This window comes from Somniosus microcephalus, unplaced genomic scaffold (assembly GCF_052327205.1).
Source record: "Somniosus microcephalus isolate GS21.2 unplaced genomic scaffold, FLI_Smic_1.0 unresolved_chr1, whole genome shotgun sequence".
NCBI lineage: Eukaryota > Metazoa > Chordata > Chondrichthyes > Squaliformes > Somniosidae > Somniosus > Somniosus microcephalus.
The window spans coordinates 141,006,859-141,021,694 of record NW_028225179.1 but is presented as its reverse complement, the minus strand read 5'-3'; the positions used below and the strand labels follow the sequence as shown (position 1 = coordinate 141,021,694).

At 49.5% G+C, this 14,836-nt stretch overlaps 3 protein-coding genes across 3 annotated transcripts; 1 reads left to right on the top strand and 2 right to left on the bottom strand.

Moving 5' to 3' along the window:
* Positions 1-1,941: 1,941 nt before the first annotated feature.
* On the top strand, positions 1,942-2,760 carry LOC147096035 (uncharacterized). Its single transcript, XM_085973760.1, has one exon. The coding sequence runs from the start codon at positions 1,942-1,944 to the stop codon at positions 2,758-2,760; it is 819 nt and encodes a 272-aa protein (XP_085829886.1).
* Positions 2,761-10,016: 7,256 nt separating this feature from the next.
* LOC147096034 (histone H1.3-like) lies at positions 10,017-10,658 on the bottom strand. Its single transcript, XM_085973759.1, has one exon. The coding sequence runs from the start codon at positions 10,656-10,658 to the stop codon at positions 10,017-10,019; it is 642 nt and encodes a 213-aa protein (XP_085829885.1).
* A 2,879-nt stretch (positions 10,659-13,537) lies between these two features.
* On the bottom strand, positions 13,538-14,032 carry LOC147096033 (histone H2B type 1-A-like). The gene has a single exon (XM_085975004.1). It carries the CDS (start codon positions 13,992-13,994, stop codon positions 13,584-13,586), a length of 411 nt encoding a protein of 136 aa, XP_085831130.1. The 5' UTR covers positions 13,995-14,032; the 3' UTR covers positions 13,538-13,583.
* Between the last annotated feature and the right edge of the window lie 804 nt (positions 14,033-14,836).

Sequence of the window (14,836 nt, the reverse complement as noted above, 5' to 3'; positions counted from 1 at the left end):
ACAAAAAAAACAGTTTAACTGTTCAGAAAATGTTTTTAACACTAAAGAAAACATAGCGATGGGAGATGGATACTAATGTGGCTAGGCAAATATCTTGAAAATTGAGCCTAAGAACATGAATTCTGTTATAAAAGCTTGAGTCTCAAATACTCATGCACAAGAATGCTAGGTATAACTTGGTATAATCAAAGTCGATATCAAAGTAATCCAGGAATATCTTAGGCATCAAAACCTGTGCAGCATGGCTCTGTGTCGATGTGCATCAGTTGATGTGTTTCTTTTACACCGGCACCATGATATAATATGCCCGGAAGATGTAGCCCTAAGGTTGATTGCAGTGCACGTCCGGGTATTTTGCAATGTTGCTAACATTTTACTTTCAGGTCAGCCTTGCAGGTCTGCTACAGTCTAATTAAGAACCCCATAGTTAAAGTTGTGCTTTCATTTACTTCAATGGAGAGTGGAATCGGGGCGGGGTGTGAAACCAGCGTTACACCCGATCCCGTCAGTTTCCCCGACGGGCGGGTTAGCCTAAAATTGTCCTTCACTGAGATCCCATTACCTCCACGCTACAGGGTTGACAGTTAAAGGCCACCAGCGTACGACTTGATCTTAAAGACAGAATTCTAGCTTTCCGAATAGCTTGGCTTTGAGGCTCTGAAACTGTGAAACAGGACTCGCAAGATCCAGCTCAATCCAAGACCTGCAGGGGATTAGTAGCGAGAAAGGCAAGTGGAAGAATCCATGTTGTTGTCATATGTCAAATTCCGGTAATGAGCTGGAGCCAGGATGACTAGAAACATGTTTCGCTGCAATAGATAATCACCGGCATGATATGTGCTTGAGTAGCTGCCTTGTGTGCTCTGCAACACCTCGCTACAATAGCGTCACTGCTGCCAAAGTAAGAAGAGGCAATTCCACCTGTTGGATCCGCCACTGTAATATCATGGGCTTGACAATGACCTTTCTTCCGTATTCACCGATGGTAGGTTTACCAGATCTCTTCATCTGGGTTCGTCTGTCACTCCAGACTGATATGTATAGCTAAATGTGCGAGCTGACTGTCGAAAGGTGCAAATGGTCCGTAGGCAAAGATGTTACCACTGCCCAAGTAGCCCATGTATTAACATAACCTACGATGGCCTATTGATTGGAAGGTTTGTGTAAACAATTGTATTCGCAACGGAAATGATTTACATCAATTCTGAATAAGAAATTCAGTTTCATTTTTCCTTATCCCCTTCACAAAAATTCGTTTTAGAAGAGTTTTTTAAACGAAATCTGGTTGCCAGTACTCTATCAGGAAAATCAGAAACACACTACATTTCAAAATAGTATATCCCATTCTTAGGATCAAAATCCCTACCGCAGATGTTTATTAAACCAAGCCAATTGGTTTCAGCGAACTTAAGTTGTGTGTCCCGATTTCTGGCTGGCCTGTGTTACTGTGGCCAGATTTATGAAGGCATTTAAAAGCTACGCGAACCGTAAGATAAGTCTTTCTTTCGCAAACTTTTACATTGAGCAACTCTGCTTTGGAGGAAACTTTTCATTTTCGACAAGCCTCAAAATTGCTGGCTTCTTTCAACAACAACAGCAACAAAAAGGAAGGGATGAAAGACCCAAAAAAGAGCATGGCCTGTGTTTTTAGAGGATGCCTTGTGCGAAAAGGCAAATTTGCAGCCGGCGCGTTGGAACGGCGAGGGTTGTTGCAGGAATCGAGGAATTTAGTAAAAAGGGAGAAACGCAAAAAAGGAAGAGGTGGGAGAGAGAGAGCTAACTCCACTCCGTCCGCCTTCCATCTATAAAAGTGGTCGCTCCGGCTGGAGGCGCCTTTAGTTTCAACCGCGTTTGGTGCGAGGTTGAGACAGGGAGAAAGAAAGAGAGGAAAGAGCGGCTCTTAACCCAACCCCAGTCCCGGTATCACACCAGCCCCTGAGCATGGCTGACAACAACCAGAAGGCGGGAGATTCGGGTGGTGGCGGTACCCCGCCCCAGACTCGAACGGCTCCCAACAAGACAGCGAAAAAGAAGAAACAACAACAGCAGCAAAATCAGCCAGAACAACAGCAACAGCAAAATCAGCGGCCGGTCCCGCCGCGCCGCAAGAAGACGGGCCCCACGGTGACCGAGCAGATCCTGCAGGTGGCGGCGGCCACCAAGGAGCGGCGCGGCATCTCGCTGGCCGCCCTCAAGAAGGCGCTGTCGGCCCGGGGCTGCGACGTGAGCCGCAACAACACCCGCGTCAACCACACGGTCAAGTACCTGGTGAAGGAGGGCTCGCTGGTGCAGACCGCCGGCACCGGCGCCTCGGGCTCCTTCAGGTTCAACCGCTCCGGGACAGCGGCGACGGCGGCTGTTCCTTCTCCCGGGGCCGGGGCGGCGGCGGCTCCTCATCATCCGGCGGCCAGAAAGGGGAGGAGAGAGTCGGCCAGGAAGAGGATCGCCCGCAGACCGGCCCCGGGCGCCTCCAAGCGGCCGCCCCAGCCCCGGCGGCGCCGGTCCGCCAAGCGCAAGGCGGCCAAGCCCCGGCGGTGGTGCGGGGCCGCCGCAAGCCCAGGGTCGGCGGCGGAGGCCGGCGAGGAGGAGGCGGGGCCGCCGCCACCACCCGCTTCAGGACCAAGGCGGCCAGGGGCCGAGCGGCGGCGGTGGGCACCGAGACGGCGCGGGACTACTGCAAGTGCAAGCCCGCCCGCGGCAGGAAGGCGGCGGCCGCCAAGCCCAAGAGACCGATGGGGCGCCAGCGGAAAGTCAGCCTGAAGCGGTTGTCGGCGCAACCTGCTGTCTCCGCCCGAGAGGGCAGAAATCATCTTGCAGAAACTCATTCTACAACGGCTCTTTTCAGAGCCACCAGACCTGAGTGGAACTGAGCTTAATCGCCATTCAACTATTAACGCCTAAAATATTTGCCCGTCTGGAGTGGGACTTGAACCTACAACTTCCTGGAGGTTGATGGCCAGAGTGCTGCCAACTGAGCCACTGGTTGACACAGTGATTAATCGCCAGATGCTTCACGCTGACTTTTCTTGATTGTATCATAATGACCAACTGATTATGATTTCGGAATTTTTAATCCAGTGGACCTAGCATTGAAACTGAATTGGAGATGTTTTACTTACACACGGGATTTTCATGTAAGCTCATCGACCTGAAACGTTAACTCTTGTTTCTCTCTCCACTTATGCTGCCTGACCTGCTGAGTGTTTCCAGCATTTTCCTTTTTTTTATATCCAGCGTCCGCTGTATTTTGCTCTTGTTATGCGGGGATATCCATTTCCTGAAGGTGAAACTGTCTGGGTGTTATCCGAGGGTTTGCACGGGTTGCTTCATCATCGTAGGACTTGACTTGCTCATGGACTGGAACCCTGAAATGCCCTGACTTTATAATGGATGGAAGGGCATTGATACAGGCTGCTGAAGATGCTTGGGGGCGGGGGTGGGCGGAGGGCGAGCTTTCTTCCTGCAATAACGTCTGGGGCTGTGATGACTGACCAAGCATCGGAGAGGTAGGTGGCTTTAACAATTCAGATGTTGGGTATTTGAGATCAGAGCAGATTGTCAGGCCAAGAATGTCAATAGTTGAAGGATTATGTTGAATTGTGTGAACAGTGCGTCTGGGCAAGCATTTTCAAACCGATGCAGTAGGACCGATTTCTGGAGAAATTATACAACAGTTATTGACAAACAGGGAGGGATTCACTTTCTGTGCCTCGGAACTCTTGATTCTGCATTAATGCCTAAACGATAGGCTAACCCTCCCGGCACAGCATTTAGCCATGGCAGGCGATATGAAACGAGATGCTTTCCATGTCTGCCTCGGACATCTTCAAAAGCAGAGTGACACCCCCCCACCCCCCGCCCCCAGCCCTCGGGGTACCGTGTAAAAGAAGATGATCGAGATCAATTAAACTTGTGAGACGTGAAGAAAGTGTTCTCTGAACTGAAAGGTCGATTCTCATTTCCACATCAGAGGGTGTAGCAAGAGATACAAATGTCGCGCGATTCCTGACATTACATCACAGGGGAAATGGGGAAAGTGTGAAGAAATGTTGCTGAACATAAAGTGAGAAGGGATGAATATGTTTATGACTATAAGTGAAGGAGGTTGCTAGTGTAACGGGCAACTAAGTGTGTGGCAGTCAGAAGATGAATGCTCACATACAACAGATAATGATTTGAGAAGAAACTAGATAGCTATGAACAATAACCAAATACTGCGCATGCTGGAAATGAGAAATAACAGAACATGCTGGAAACACTCAGCAGGTCAGGCAGCATCTGTGGAGAGAGAAACAGAGTTAATGCTTCGGGTCTGTGACCCTTTGTCAGATAGCTATGAACATAGCTTTGGTAGAGTCAGAATCAAAGAATGATACAGCACAGGAGGTGGTCATTCGGCCCATCGTGCCTGTGCCGGCTCTTTGAAAGAGCAAAACAATTAATCCCAATCCCACTGCTCTTTCCCCATAGCCCTGCTAAATTTTCCTTTCAAACATTTATCCAATTCCCTTTTGAAACTTTACTATTGGATCTGTTTCAGGCAGCACATTCCAGATCATAACAACTCGCTGCGTCAAAAAAAATCTAACCTTCTCTCCGGATCTTTTGCCAATTATCTTAAATCTGTGTCCTCTGTTACCGAACCTCCTGCCAGTGGAAACGGTTTCTCCTTATGTACTCTTATCAGAACAGTTCTAGGTTTCCTTCTAGGCCATATGATCTTGATTGCCCGGTGCCACACGCTTTGAAGATGTCGATATATTTATCGCCCTCTCTGTATTAACTAGTTAAACCTCAACTTCCCTGTTCATCTTCAATTAGAGTGGGTTCGGCGCTTTGTGGAGACATTTGTGTCTCTCAAAAGAGCCTTTTGTGATTAGAGTTATAAATCCATCGTCCCTCTCAATTTACTTCCTAGGTCTTCTCGATTTGGCTTTCTTCTCAGTCGGTCTTTTCCTGGGCTTCTTCGCGGCGCTCTTGTCCTCGCCGGTGCTGCCGGCGGCTTCCTCCGCGGGCTGGAGCTCGGCCCCGGCACCTTTCGACTGTTGCAGCTGGGGCTGCTGCTGCTCGCCCAGCTTGAAGGAGCCGGTTGCCTTGGTCTGCACCAGCGAGCCGTTGCTCACCAGGCTCTTGCTGGCCAGCTGGACGCAGGCCTGGTTCTTCTCCACGTCGTAGCCGTTGACCAACAGCGCTTTGCGGAGCGAGGCCAGCGAAAGGCCGCCGCGCTGCTTGCGGGCCGACAGCGCCTGCAGGATCATCTGCGATACCGCAGCTCTTGCTTGTTGCGCGGGCGCCGGAGCTGGTGGGCCGCCTTCTTCGGCGGGCCGTGGCAGGCGTCCGCTCGGGGCACCTTGGGCGCGGCTGCGGCCAAGCTGATTCCTCCCACTGGAAGCGAGTAGAGCCGCCGCCGCCGCTTTGCTATTTACAGACTCTAGAGGGATGCAATAGAGACACCGCGGAGCTCCACATGTTGCAAAAAATACTGGAAATACTCAGCAGGACAGGCAGCATCCGTGCAGAGAGTAACAGAGTTAACGTTTCAGATGACGGGTCCCAGATCTGAAACGTTAACTCTGATTCTCTCTCCACGGATGCTGCCTGACCTGCTGAGTTTTCTAGCATTTTCTGTTGTTATTTCAGATTTCCAGCATCCGCAGTATTTTGCTATTGTATTGTTGCAAATATATATATGCCTCCACTGAATGCAAAAAGCGACTCATCATTTCCAAAATCCAGCTTCCTGGCCCGTCCTCACACATTTGATTTTTTGGGGGGAGGTTCGACACTTCCTGTAGTAATAGTACTAATGATTCTATTAGTACAATTCTTGTGTAGCATTTGAACACAAAAAAAACACTCAATATTTGCGTCTGGCGGAAAATATATATATCTATATATATAAATCGGTACTTCTGTCATTCTGTCTGTCTATCTGTCTATCTGTCTGTCATCGCGTGTGCGTTGCGGGTATGCACTCGAAAGTTACAGGGCGTACCTATGCGCGCGTTACCTCCAAAGAAAGCTTACGCTTCCGAGACGGTTTTAAGCGTATTTACGTTTCGGCCGGGCTAAAATGGCGCACGCGGTATCCCAAAAACCTTCAACATTCCGCTCATTAGCATCTCATTATCCGCTCATTAGCGACAGAGTGACCTCGAGCTCGACCAATCGTACGCCGGGTTGCTGGCGTATGCCGCCGGGCCAATCGGTGCGCGTGTGGCCGGGCTTTATCGTTCTGAACCGAGGTGAGTCGCCGCCATCTTGATTCCAAACTTTTCCTTTCTTTTTCCCGCTTTCTGCATCTTAAAAAAAAACGTTGCTTTTAAAACACATATTGTTTTTTAAAAAAATGATTCAGAAAGTAATTAACTTATCTAATCTCATTAATTTTCCTACCTTTCCCCGTTTTTCCAGGTAGGCCTAGAAGCCTCGGCGTCTCCTCCGCACCCACGCCCGAGCTAGGCACCTCCCGGCCCCACTCAAAGGCTGGAGGGCCGAGCCTCAGCCCAGCGCCGCTAGGGTGCGCGCGCAGCAGGAGCTGAGACGTCTCTCTCTGCCGGGGCTTGCTGAGCGTCCAGCGTTACCCTGTCAACGGGCGCAATCGGCGGTCTTCACCTCGGGGGGAGGGGGGGGCGGCCGCGACCCTCAAGGGGGGGGCCGCGACCCTCGGGGGGGGTGGCCGCGCGCGCAGCAGGAGCAGCTGAGACGCGGCGTCTCTCTCTCTGGCTTGGTCAGCGTCACGGTTGCCCTGGCAACCGGGCCCGCCGGCCGAGAGAGACGCCGCGTCTCAGCTCCTGCTGCGCGCGCAATCGGCGGTCTTCACCTCCGGGGGAGGGAGGTGCGCGACCCTCGGGGGGGGGGGTCGCGACCCTCGGGGGGGGCGCCCGGCGCCCTCCCTCCCCTCCGCCCTCCATCCCCCCCTCCCCCGCCCTCCCTCCCCCTCCCCCCCCGCCCTCCCTTCCCCTCCCTTCCCCTACCTCCTTCCCCGCCCTCCCCCCTCCCTTCCCCTCCCCTCCCTCCCCCCTCCCCTCCCTCCCCTCCCCTCCCTCTCTTCTCCCCACCCCTCCCCTCCCTCTCTTCCCCCCAGTCGCTCTCTCTCTTCCCCCCAGTCGCTCTCTCTCTTCCCCCCAGTCGCTCTCTCTCTCTCTTCCAACAACAACATGCCCTCGAAAAAGCCTCGGCACCGCCGGGCACTTCAGCTAGTATATATATATCCGCATCACCTCACAAATCAAAGAAGCCGCTGGGGAAAGCCAATAACAATAAAAGATTTACGAGGATGATACCAGAACTGAGAAGGGATAACTATCGGGTAAGGCTGAACAGGCTGGGTTTCTTTCTTTTGAAATGTGTCCTGATAGAGGTCTTTATAATTACGAAGGGGTTCGATAGGGTAGAAGAAGAGAAGATGTTTCCACTTGTGGTGTTGGGGAGTCCAAAATCAGGGGCCATAAATATAAGATAGTCACTAATAAATCCAATAAAGATTTCAGAAGAAACTTCTTTACTCGGAGAATGTGGAGTTCGCTGCCACAGGGAGTGGTTGAAGAGAATAGCATAGATGCATTTAAGGAGAAGCTAGATAAGCACATGACGGAGAAAGGAATAGAAGGATATGGTGATAGGGTGAGCTGAGAGGAGGCTCTATATAAACACCGACATGGGCCTATTGGCCTGTTTCTATGTAATCATTGCTTTGATTTTGTTGCACTTTTCGTTTCTCAGCCAGAATGTTGCAGGCAGAAGCTGCACTGCTGACTGGAGCACATCATCTCAGAATAATGTTGAGTGATACACTGTCTGAAAGAGTTAAAAGGGCTAAAATAAGGGAATTGAGGAATATAAGGAGTTGTTCTGTACATGTCCCATAGGGAAACATGGTGAAATGTGGTCAAATGGTCAAACCGTCAGTTGCTAATTGAATAAAGTGCACAAGCCGTTAGTTACTAATTGAGGAATGTGGTAAAGATAATGTATGGGGTCACAGGATAAGTAAACGGTCAAAATGTGCACACGGGTGGCAGGAATAAGCCATGACTTAGAACAAAAAGACTGTATATAAGGCCGGGGATCTTAGCGATCGGAGAGCATTCGTCCCAGATGAGTGACTCCCCTGTCAACTTGTAAATAAAGTTGATTTACTGAACGAAACTCCGGATTCCGAGTGATTGATTGGGAATAAGGCGGACGTCGACCCTTTATATCAGAGGGAAGAAGAAGCTCTCCTGGTTTACCCTTACACAGTCATCCAGGTGAAATCTTCAGTTCGGGTGGATATAAGAAGTCCCGTAGCAGTAATTGAAGAAGAAAAAGGTGTCTCCATGTCCCAACCCCCTTCGTAAGGTTATCAAGGGATACGGAGCTAAGGTGGGTACATGGAGTTGAGGTAATGATCAGCCATGATCTTATTTAATGGCAAAGCAGACTGGAAGGGCTGAATGGCCGACTCCTGTTCCTATGTCACCAACATTTCACTACTCAGCCAACATGACCTAAAACAGATTGTCTGGCTCTTCGTTCATTGAAGAATAATCTTAGGCTGTTAGGTGTTTTGGGATATCCAGAGGATTTGAAAGGCACAAAAGAAATTCAAGTCGTGGCAAGGGAGAACTTGTAAACACCCGAGGGTTTTTGAATTCAAATGAGCGCGGGTGTTTGAGAAGGCCACGTCCTATAAATAGCGATAATCAGAGGGCTGCCTACCGCAAGTTTGGACAGAGATCGTGCACATTAGATCTGCGGCCACCGTGCACAAGAAGATCCAACAGGCAATAAGCAGCATCTTCATTTCAATGCGTTGATGCAGTAGGTCATGTCGTTTAGATGTCGATGCTATTTTGTGGCATTTACCCCAGAGGTTGCGTAATTCTTAATTAATTTCGGCCATGGTCGCTGAGCTGTACTTTTGAAAATAAACATTTGAAAGGATCACCTGCCACTTCCATTCTGAAGCGTTCTGTTGAATTTTGCTGATAGGTTGTGGGGCTACTCATAGATCTGGGTCCGCACAATCACACAATGGTTCTTGGTGACCAAATCCTATTACCTGGGATGTTGGGAATTCCCAAACATTTCACCAGTACGTTGGAGACCACATTCTAAAATTCCATTTGTTTATAAGTAGGGCCACCTGGTTTATGGTGACTGAATTTTAGTACCACGAGACTGCAGGGATTGTAGGAATTTCGCCAGCGTTTTGGAGGTTGTATTCTGTGATACCATCCATTTTTTACATTAAAAAATGTAAATTGATGATCTTGACAAAGACAATCTCATCTAGGCTATTAAAAGTGTATCGGAAGCACGCAATGGAAGCGAAAATAGCTCATTATTTTTGTTTCAACGTTGATTCTTACACATTCAATTGGCGAAGACGACTTACCTACCGAAATCGTGTCAATAACTAACAGAATTTAAATGCTATCTACAAGGCATCGCCGCAACCGCAGGAGTTCATAAATACGTTTATAGTTTCACGATATGCACATTGCAATAAATACTTGCAGTAACAATCATGAGCTGCACGACAGGATTTGATTTCAACCATTTATAATTTTCAGATATAGTCTCATTGCTGAAACGAGAAATATAACAAAATTAACAATTTGACGCAAAAGCTGCAGTTGCGGACCTGGCTGAGGACTGTTGAAAGTGGCGCCCAGGTTGAGGACTCCCGGTCTTCCGATTCTCCCGCCGCACAATTTATCACAGCTCAGCTGCTGTCAATTTAACCACCTTTAAAATATGAGTTAAAAACCAATATTGGTTCGTATATTATATTATTCCTGGAAAGTATACTTCAGGAAAACTCAATCGATTTCTTAATAATTTCCAGTATCGTAATGGGGAAATAATTCGTTTTCTATTTTTCAATAAGGATAATACACCATCGGGCCAATTGCAATTTTCCTTTTTTTACACATCCAACCCTCCGGTCCGGCTCTTTGCGAATGTTTTTTGTGGCCCTGAAAAGAGCCGTTTGATATTTAAGGTATTAATAATCTGATTGGTCTCCTTTAGGAGCTGTCCTGTTGCTCCGAGCAAACTTGGCTTTCTTTCTCCGAGAGGGAGGTCTCCTGAGCGAGGGTTTGGTCCGCTTCCTGCTCCGGTTGTTTGGCCAGCTTTCTCGGCTTTGCACGCTGGCGTTTCCCTTTCCCTTCGGCCCTGGCCGCCTTCCTCCCCTTGTGTTTGCGGGCGGTGGCTCTCCTCGCCCCCTTCCTGGCGGCGCCGTGTTTCTTGGTCTTCCTGGGCGAGCCTCTGTTCCTGGGCGCCGCCTTCCTGACCGCACGTTGCTTCATCCTCCTCCTCCTCCTCTCCCTGGCGGCGGTGGCGGGCTCCCTCTTGGGCTTCTCCTCCCGGTCGCCCCACGTCTTGCTGAGCCTGAAGGAGCCCGAGGCGCCGGTGCCGGTGGGCTGCAGCAGCGAGCCTTTGGTCACCAGGCTCCGGACCGCCTGGTTGACCCGCCAGTTGTTTCTGGCCACGTCGTAGCCGCGGCCCGAGAGGACCTTCTTGAGAGCCGACAGTGAGAGCCCCCGGCGCTCCTTGGTGGCCGCCACCGCCTCCAGGATGTGCTGGGACACGGTGGCGCCGGGTTTCCTGGCCGGGGCCGCAGCCCTGGTCTTCCTCCTGGTGCTCCTGGCAGGGAGAGTGTCGGCCATGGCTTGGGCTGGGACCTTTTCTCTCTCTCTCTATCTCAGTGTGTGTTGGGGAATGAAGAGTTTCCAGCAGCCGGCGCTATTTAACCAGGGGAACCGGACGCTGCAGCGCCAAAGGTCTCATCTCCTGAAAAATGCCCGCCAACAAAACACAAAACAAAGTCGCCTTCTTTCCAAAGCGTGTATCACCTCAGGGCGATTATATATCCCCAGAGACATTCTCTCTCTCTCTTTCCCTTCGAAGTTCTTCCGAATCTTTTGTTTTTTCATTAAACTTCTGCTCAACTCTCTGTAAAGACTTGAGCGTCTCTTCATCTCTTTCCTCCGTGAAGCGTCTTGGGCCGTGTTTCGACCTTAAATGCCATTTGTAAATGTAAGTTGTGCAGTTTTCTTGATCTGGGAAAATGTTTCTGTCTTATTTCCTACTCCAAGTCGCGGTCTCAATGACTTCTTGTCTCCAAGTTCTCCCCTTCCCTGTACAAAACAAAGGTCTTCCTAGACCGAAACGTGGCGTCACTTAACATTAATGCTTGAGCTACCTCCTATTTTACCCCGCTTTTTTCCACAATATTGGCGGTCCGGCAACATTGATCATCGCTGTACACCTGGGTTACAATATCAAGAGTAAATTCTTCAACTGGCAGGGAAGAGCCTTGGTTTCAACCGAAATCCTTGTTCTCGGAGTTGTTTATTGAGCGCCGATTGCCCCCTTCCCCGTGAATTCCCCAATCCCTTCAGGGACTCATATAATCAAAAGTGAGAAATGCGAATTAAAACAGCTTTCATAGATTGAAGACACATGTAGCTGCATTAACCGGACGATTAATTAACCTGGTGAGGCTACAACACAGGACTACTTGCATGCCAAACAAAGGAAGCAACATGCGATAGACAGAGGTAAGCGATCTCACAACCATCGGATCAAATCAAAGCTCTGCAGTCCTGCCACATCCAGTCATGAGTGGTGGTGGACAATTAAACAGTTAACAGGAGGAGGAGGCGCCAAAAATATCCCCATCCTCAATGATGGTGGAGCCCAGCACGTGAGTGCAAAAGACAAGGCTGAAGCATTTAGAACTATCTTCAGCCAGAAGTGCCGAGTGGATGATCCATCTCGGCCTCCTCCTGAGGTCCCCAGCATCACAGGTGCCAGTCTTCAGCCCATTCAATTCACTCCACGTGATGTCAAGAAACGGCTGAAGACACTGGATACTGCAAAGGCTATGGGCCCTGACAACATTCCGGCAATAGTACTGAAGACTTGTGCTCCAGAGCTAGCTGCACCCCTAGCCAAGCTGTTCCAGTACAGTTACATCACTGGCATCTACCCGGCAATGTGGAAAATTGCCCAAGTATGTCCTGTCTACAAAAAGCAGGACAAATCTGACCCGGCCAATTACCGTCCCATCAGTCTACTCTCAATCATCAGCAAAGTGATGGAAGGTGTCGTCGACAGTGCTATCAAGCGGCACTTACTCAACAATAACCTGCTAACTGACACCCAGTTTGGGTTCCATCAGGCCCACTCAGCTGCTGACCTCATTACAGCCTTGGTCCAAACATGGACAAAAGAGCTGAACTCGAGGTGAGGTGAGAGTGACTGCCCTTGACATCAAGGCAGCACTTGATCGAGTGTGGCATCAAGGAGCCCTAGCAAAACTGAAGTCAATGGGAATCAAGGGGAAAACTCTCCATTGGTTGGAATCATAACTAGCACAAAGGAAGTTGGCTGTGGTTGTTGGAGGTCATTCATCTCAATCACATGACATCACTGCAGGAGTTCCTCAGGGCAGTGTCCTAGGCCCAACCATCTTCAGCTGCTTCATCAATGACCTTCCCTCCATCATAAGGTCAGAAGTGGGGATGTTCGCTGATGATTGCACACTGTTCAGCACCATTCGAGACTCATCGGATACTGATGCAGTCCGTGTCCATATGCAGCAAGACCTGGACAACATTCAGACTTGGGCTGACAAGTGGCAAGTAACATTTGCACCACACAAGTGCCAGACAATGACCATCTCCAACAAGCGAGACTCTAACCATCTCCCTTTGACATTCAATGGCATTACCATCGCTGAATCCCCCACTATCAACATCCTGGGGGTTACCATTGATCAGAAACTGAACTGGACCAGCCATATAAATACTGTGGCTACAAGGGCAGGCCAGAGGCTGGGAATTCTGCGGCGAGTGTCTCACCTCCTGACTCCCCAAAGCCTTTTCACCATCTACAAGGCACAAGTCAGGAGTGTGATGGAATACGCTACACTTGCCTGGATGAGTGCAGCTCCAACAACACTCAAGAAGCTCGACACAATTCAGAATAAAGCAGCCCGCTTGATTGGCACTCCATCCACCACCTTCAACATTCACTCCCTCCACCACCGGTGCACTGTGGCTGCAGTGTGTACCATCTACAAGATGCACTGCAGCAACTCGCCAAAGCTCCTTCAAAAGCACCTTCCAAACCCGCGACCTCTACCACTCAGAAGGACAAGGGCAGCAGACGCATGGGAACATCACCACCTACAAGTTCCCCTCCAAGCCACACACCATCCTGACTTGGACCTGTATCGCCGTTCCTTCACTGTCGCTGGGCCAAAATCCTGGAACTCCCTTCCTAACAGCATTGCTGGTGTGCCTACACCATATGGACTGCAGCGGTTCAAGGCGGCGGCTCACCACCATCTTCTCAAGGGCAATTAGGGATGGGCACTAAATGCAGGCCTAGCCAGCGACGCCCACATCCCATCAATGAATAAAAAAAAACATTTTGCAATTCATTGCATTAACATACAGCCTAACAAAAGTATTTGTTCAGGGGTCTCGGTTTTGTTTTATAGCTCCGTCTTAAGACTTCGTGAAGTGGCTCTTAAAAGAGCCGTTTGGTGATTTAATTGCAGGTTTTATTTTGGGAGGGGTACTCTACTTGGAGCTGGTGTATTTGGTGAACGCCTTCGTCCCTTCCGAGACGGCGTGCTTGGCCAGTTCCCCGGGCAGCAGGAGGCGGACGGCGCTCTGGATCTCCCGGGAGGAGATGGTCTGACGTTTGGTGTAATGGATCAGGCGGGAGGCCTCGCAGGCGATGCGCTCGAAGATGTCGCTGACAAACGAGTTGATGACATTCATGGCCTTGGAGGAGATGCCGCTATCGGGGTGGATCTGCTTCAGCACCTTGTAGATGTAGATGCTGTAACTCTCCTTCCTGCTCCTCCTGTGCTTCTTGTCCCCTTTCCTGGTCATTTTCATGGCGGTTTTCTTCGAGCCCTTCTTGGAGACGGCGCCCTTGGCACCGACTGTGGTGGAACTGGTGGAAACAGCAGCAGCAGTCGGCATGGCAAGCCCTTCAATTCCTTCTCCACGTCTATAGTGAATAAAAACACAAACCAACATAGAACTGGAGCCCGCAACTCCTCCTTTATATAGACAGCTCTATGCTAATAAAGGATGCCAAATTTTCTATTCCAATTGGCTAAGCCTTGACACACCACATGTTCAGTGTGCACAAATCACAGTCACGTATCAAGTTTTTTTTGCCAGAAACCGCTGCCACTCAAGGAATGGGGAAACCTTAATTTGCTGGAGAAAAATCTCGAAGCTGTATATATATATAATAATCTCATACTCTCATCTGACACGTCCACAGGCCATAAGCAAATGTCTTTTGCAAAACAAAATCATTCGAGCCACAATTCTGGAACTCCCCATAATATAGAAATTAGACGGGTCACAGAAACTACAAAAGAGAATTGTCTAAGAGAAAAAATATGTGCTTAATCGCTTCTGTTTAAGAAAGGGGTTTCTAAGGATAAGGGGTATCTAAGGATAAGGGGTAAGCCATTTAGGACAGAGGTGAAGAGGAATTTCTTCACCCAGTGAGTGGTGAACATGTGGAATTCTCTACCACAGAAGGCAGTTGAGGCCAATTAATTAAATATGTTCAAGAAGGAGTTAGATATATTCCTTAAGGCTAAAGGGATCAAGGGATATGGGGAGAAGGCAGAGACAGGGTGCTGAATTTGGATGATCAGCCATGATCTCATTAAATGGCGGAGCGGGCTCGAGGGGCCAAATGGCCCACTTCTGCTCCAATCTTCTCTGTTTCTATGTAAAGGCTTCTACAATATTAGCTATTTACTAAAACCCTTACGGCATAGTACACAAATGCTGAACCTGAG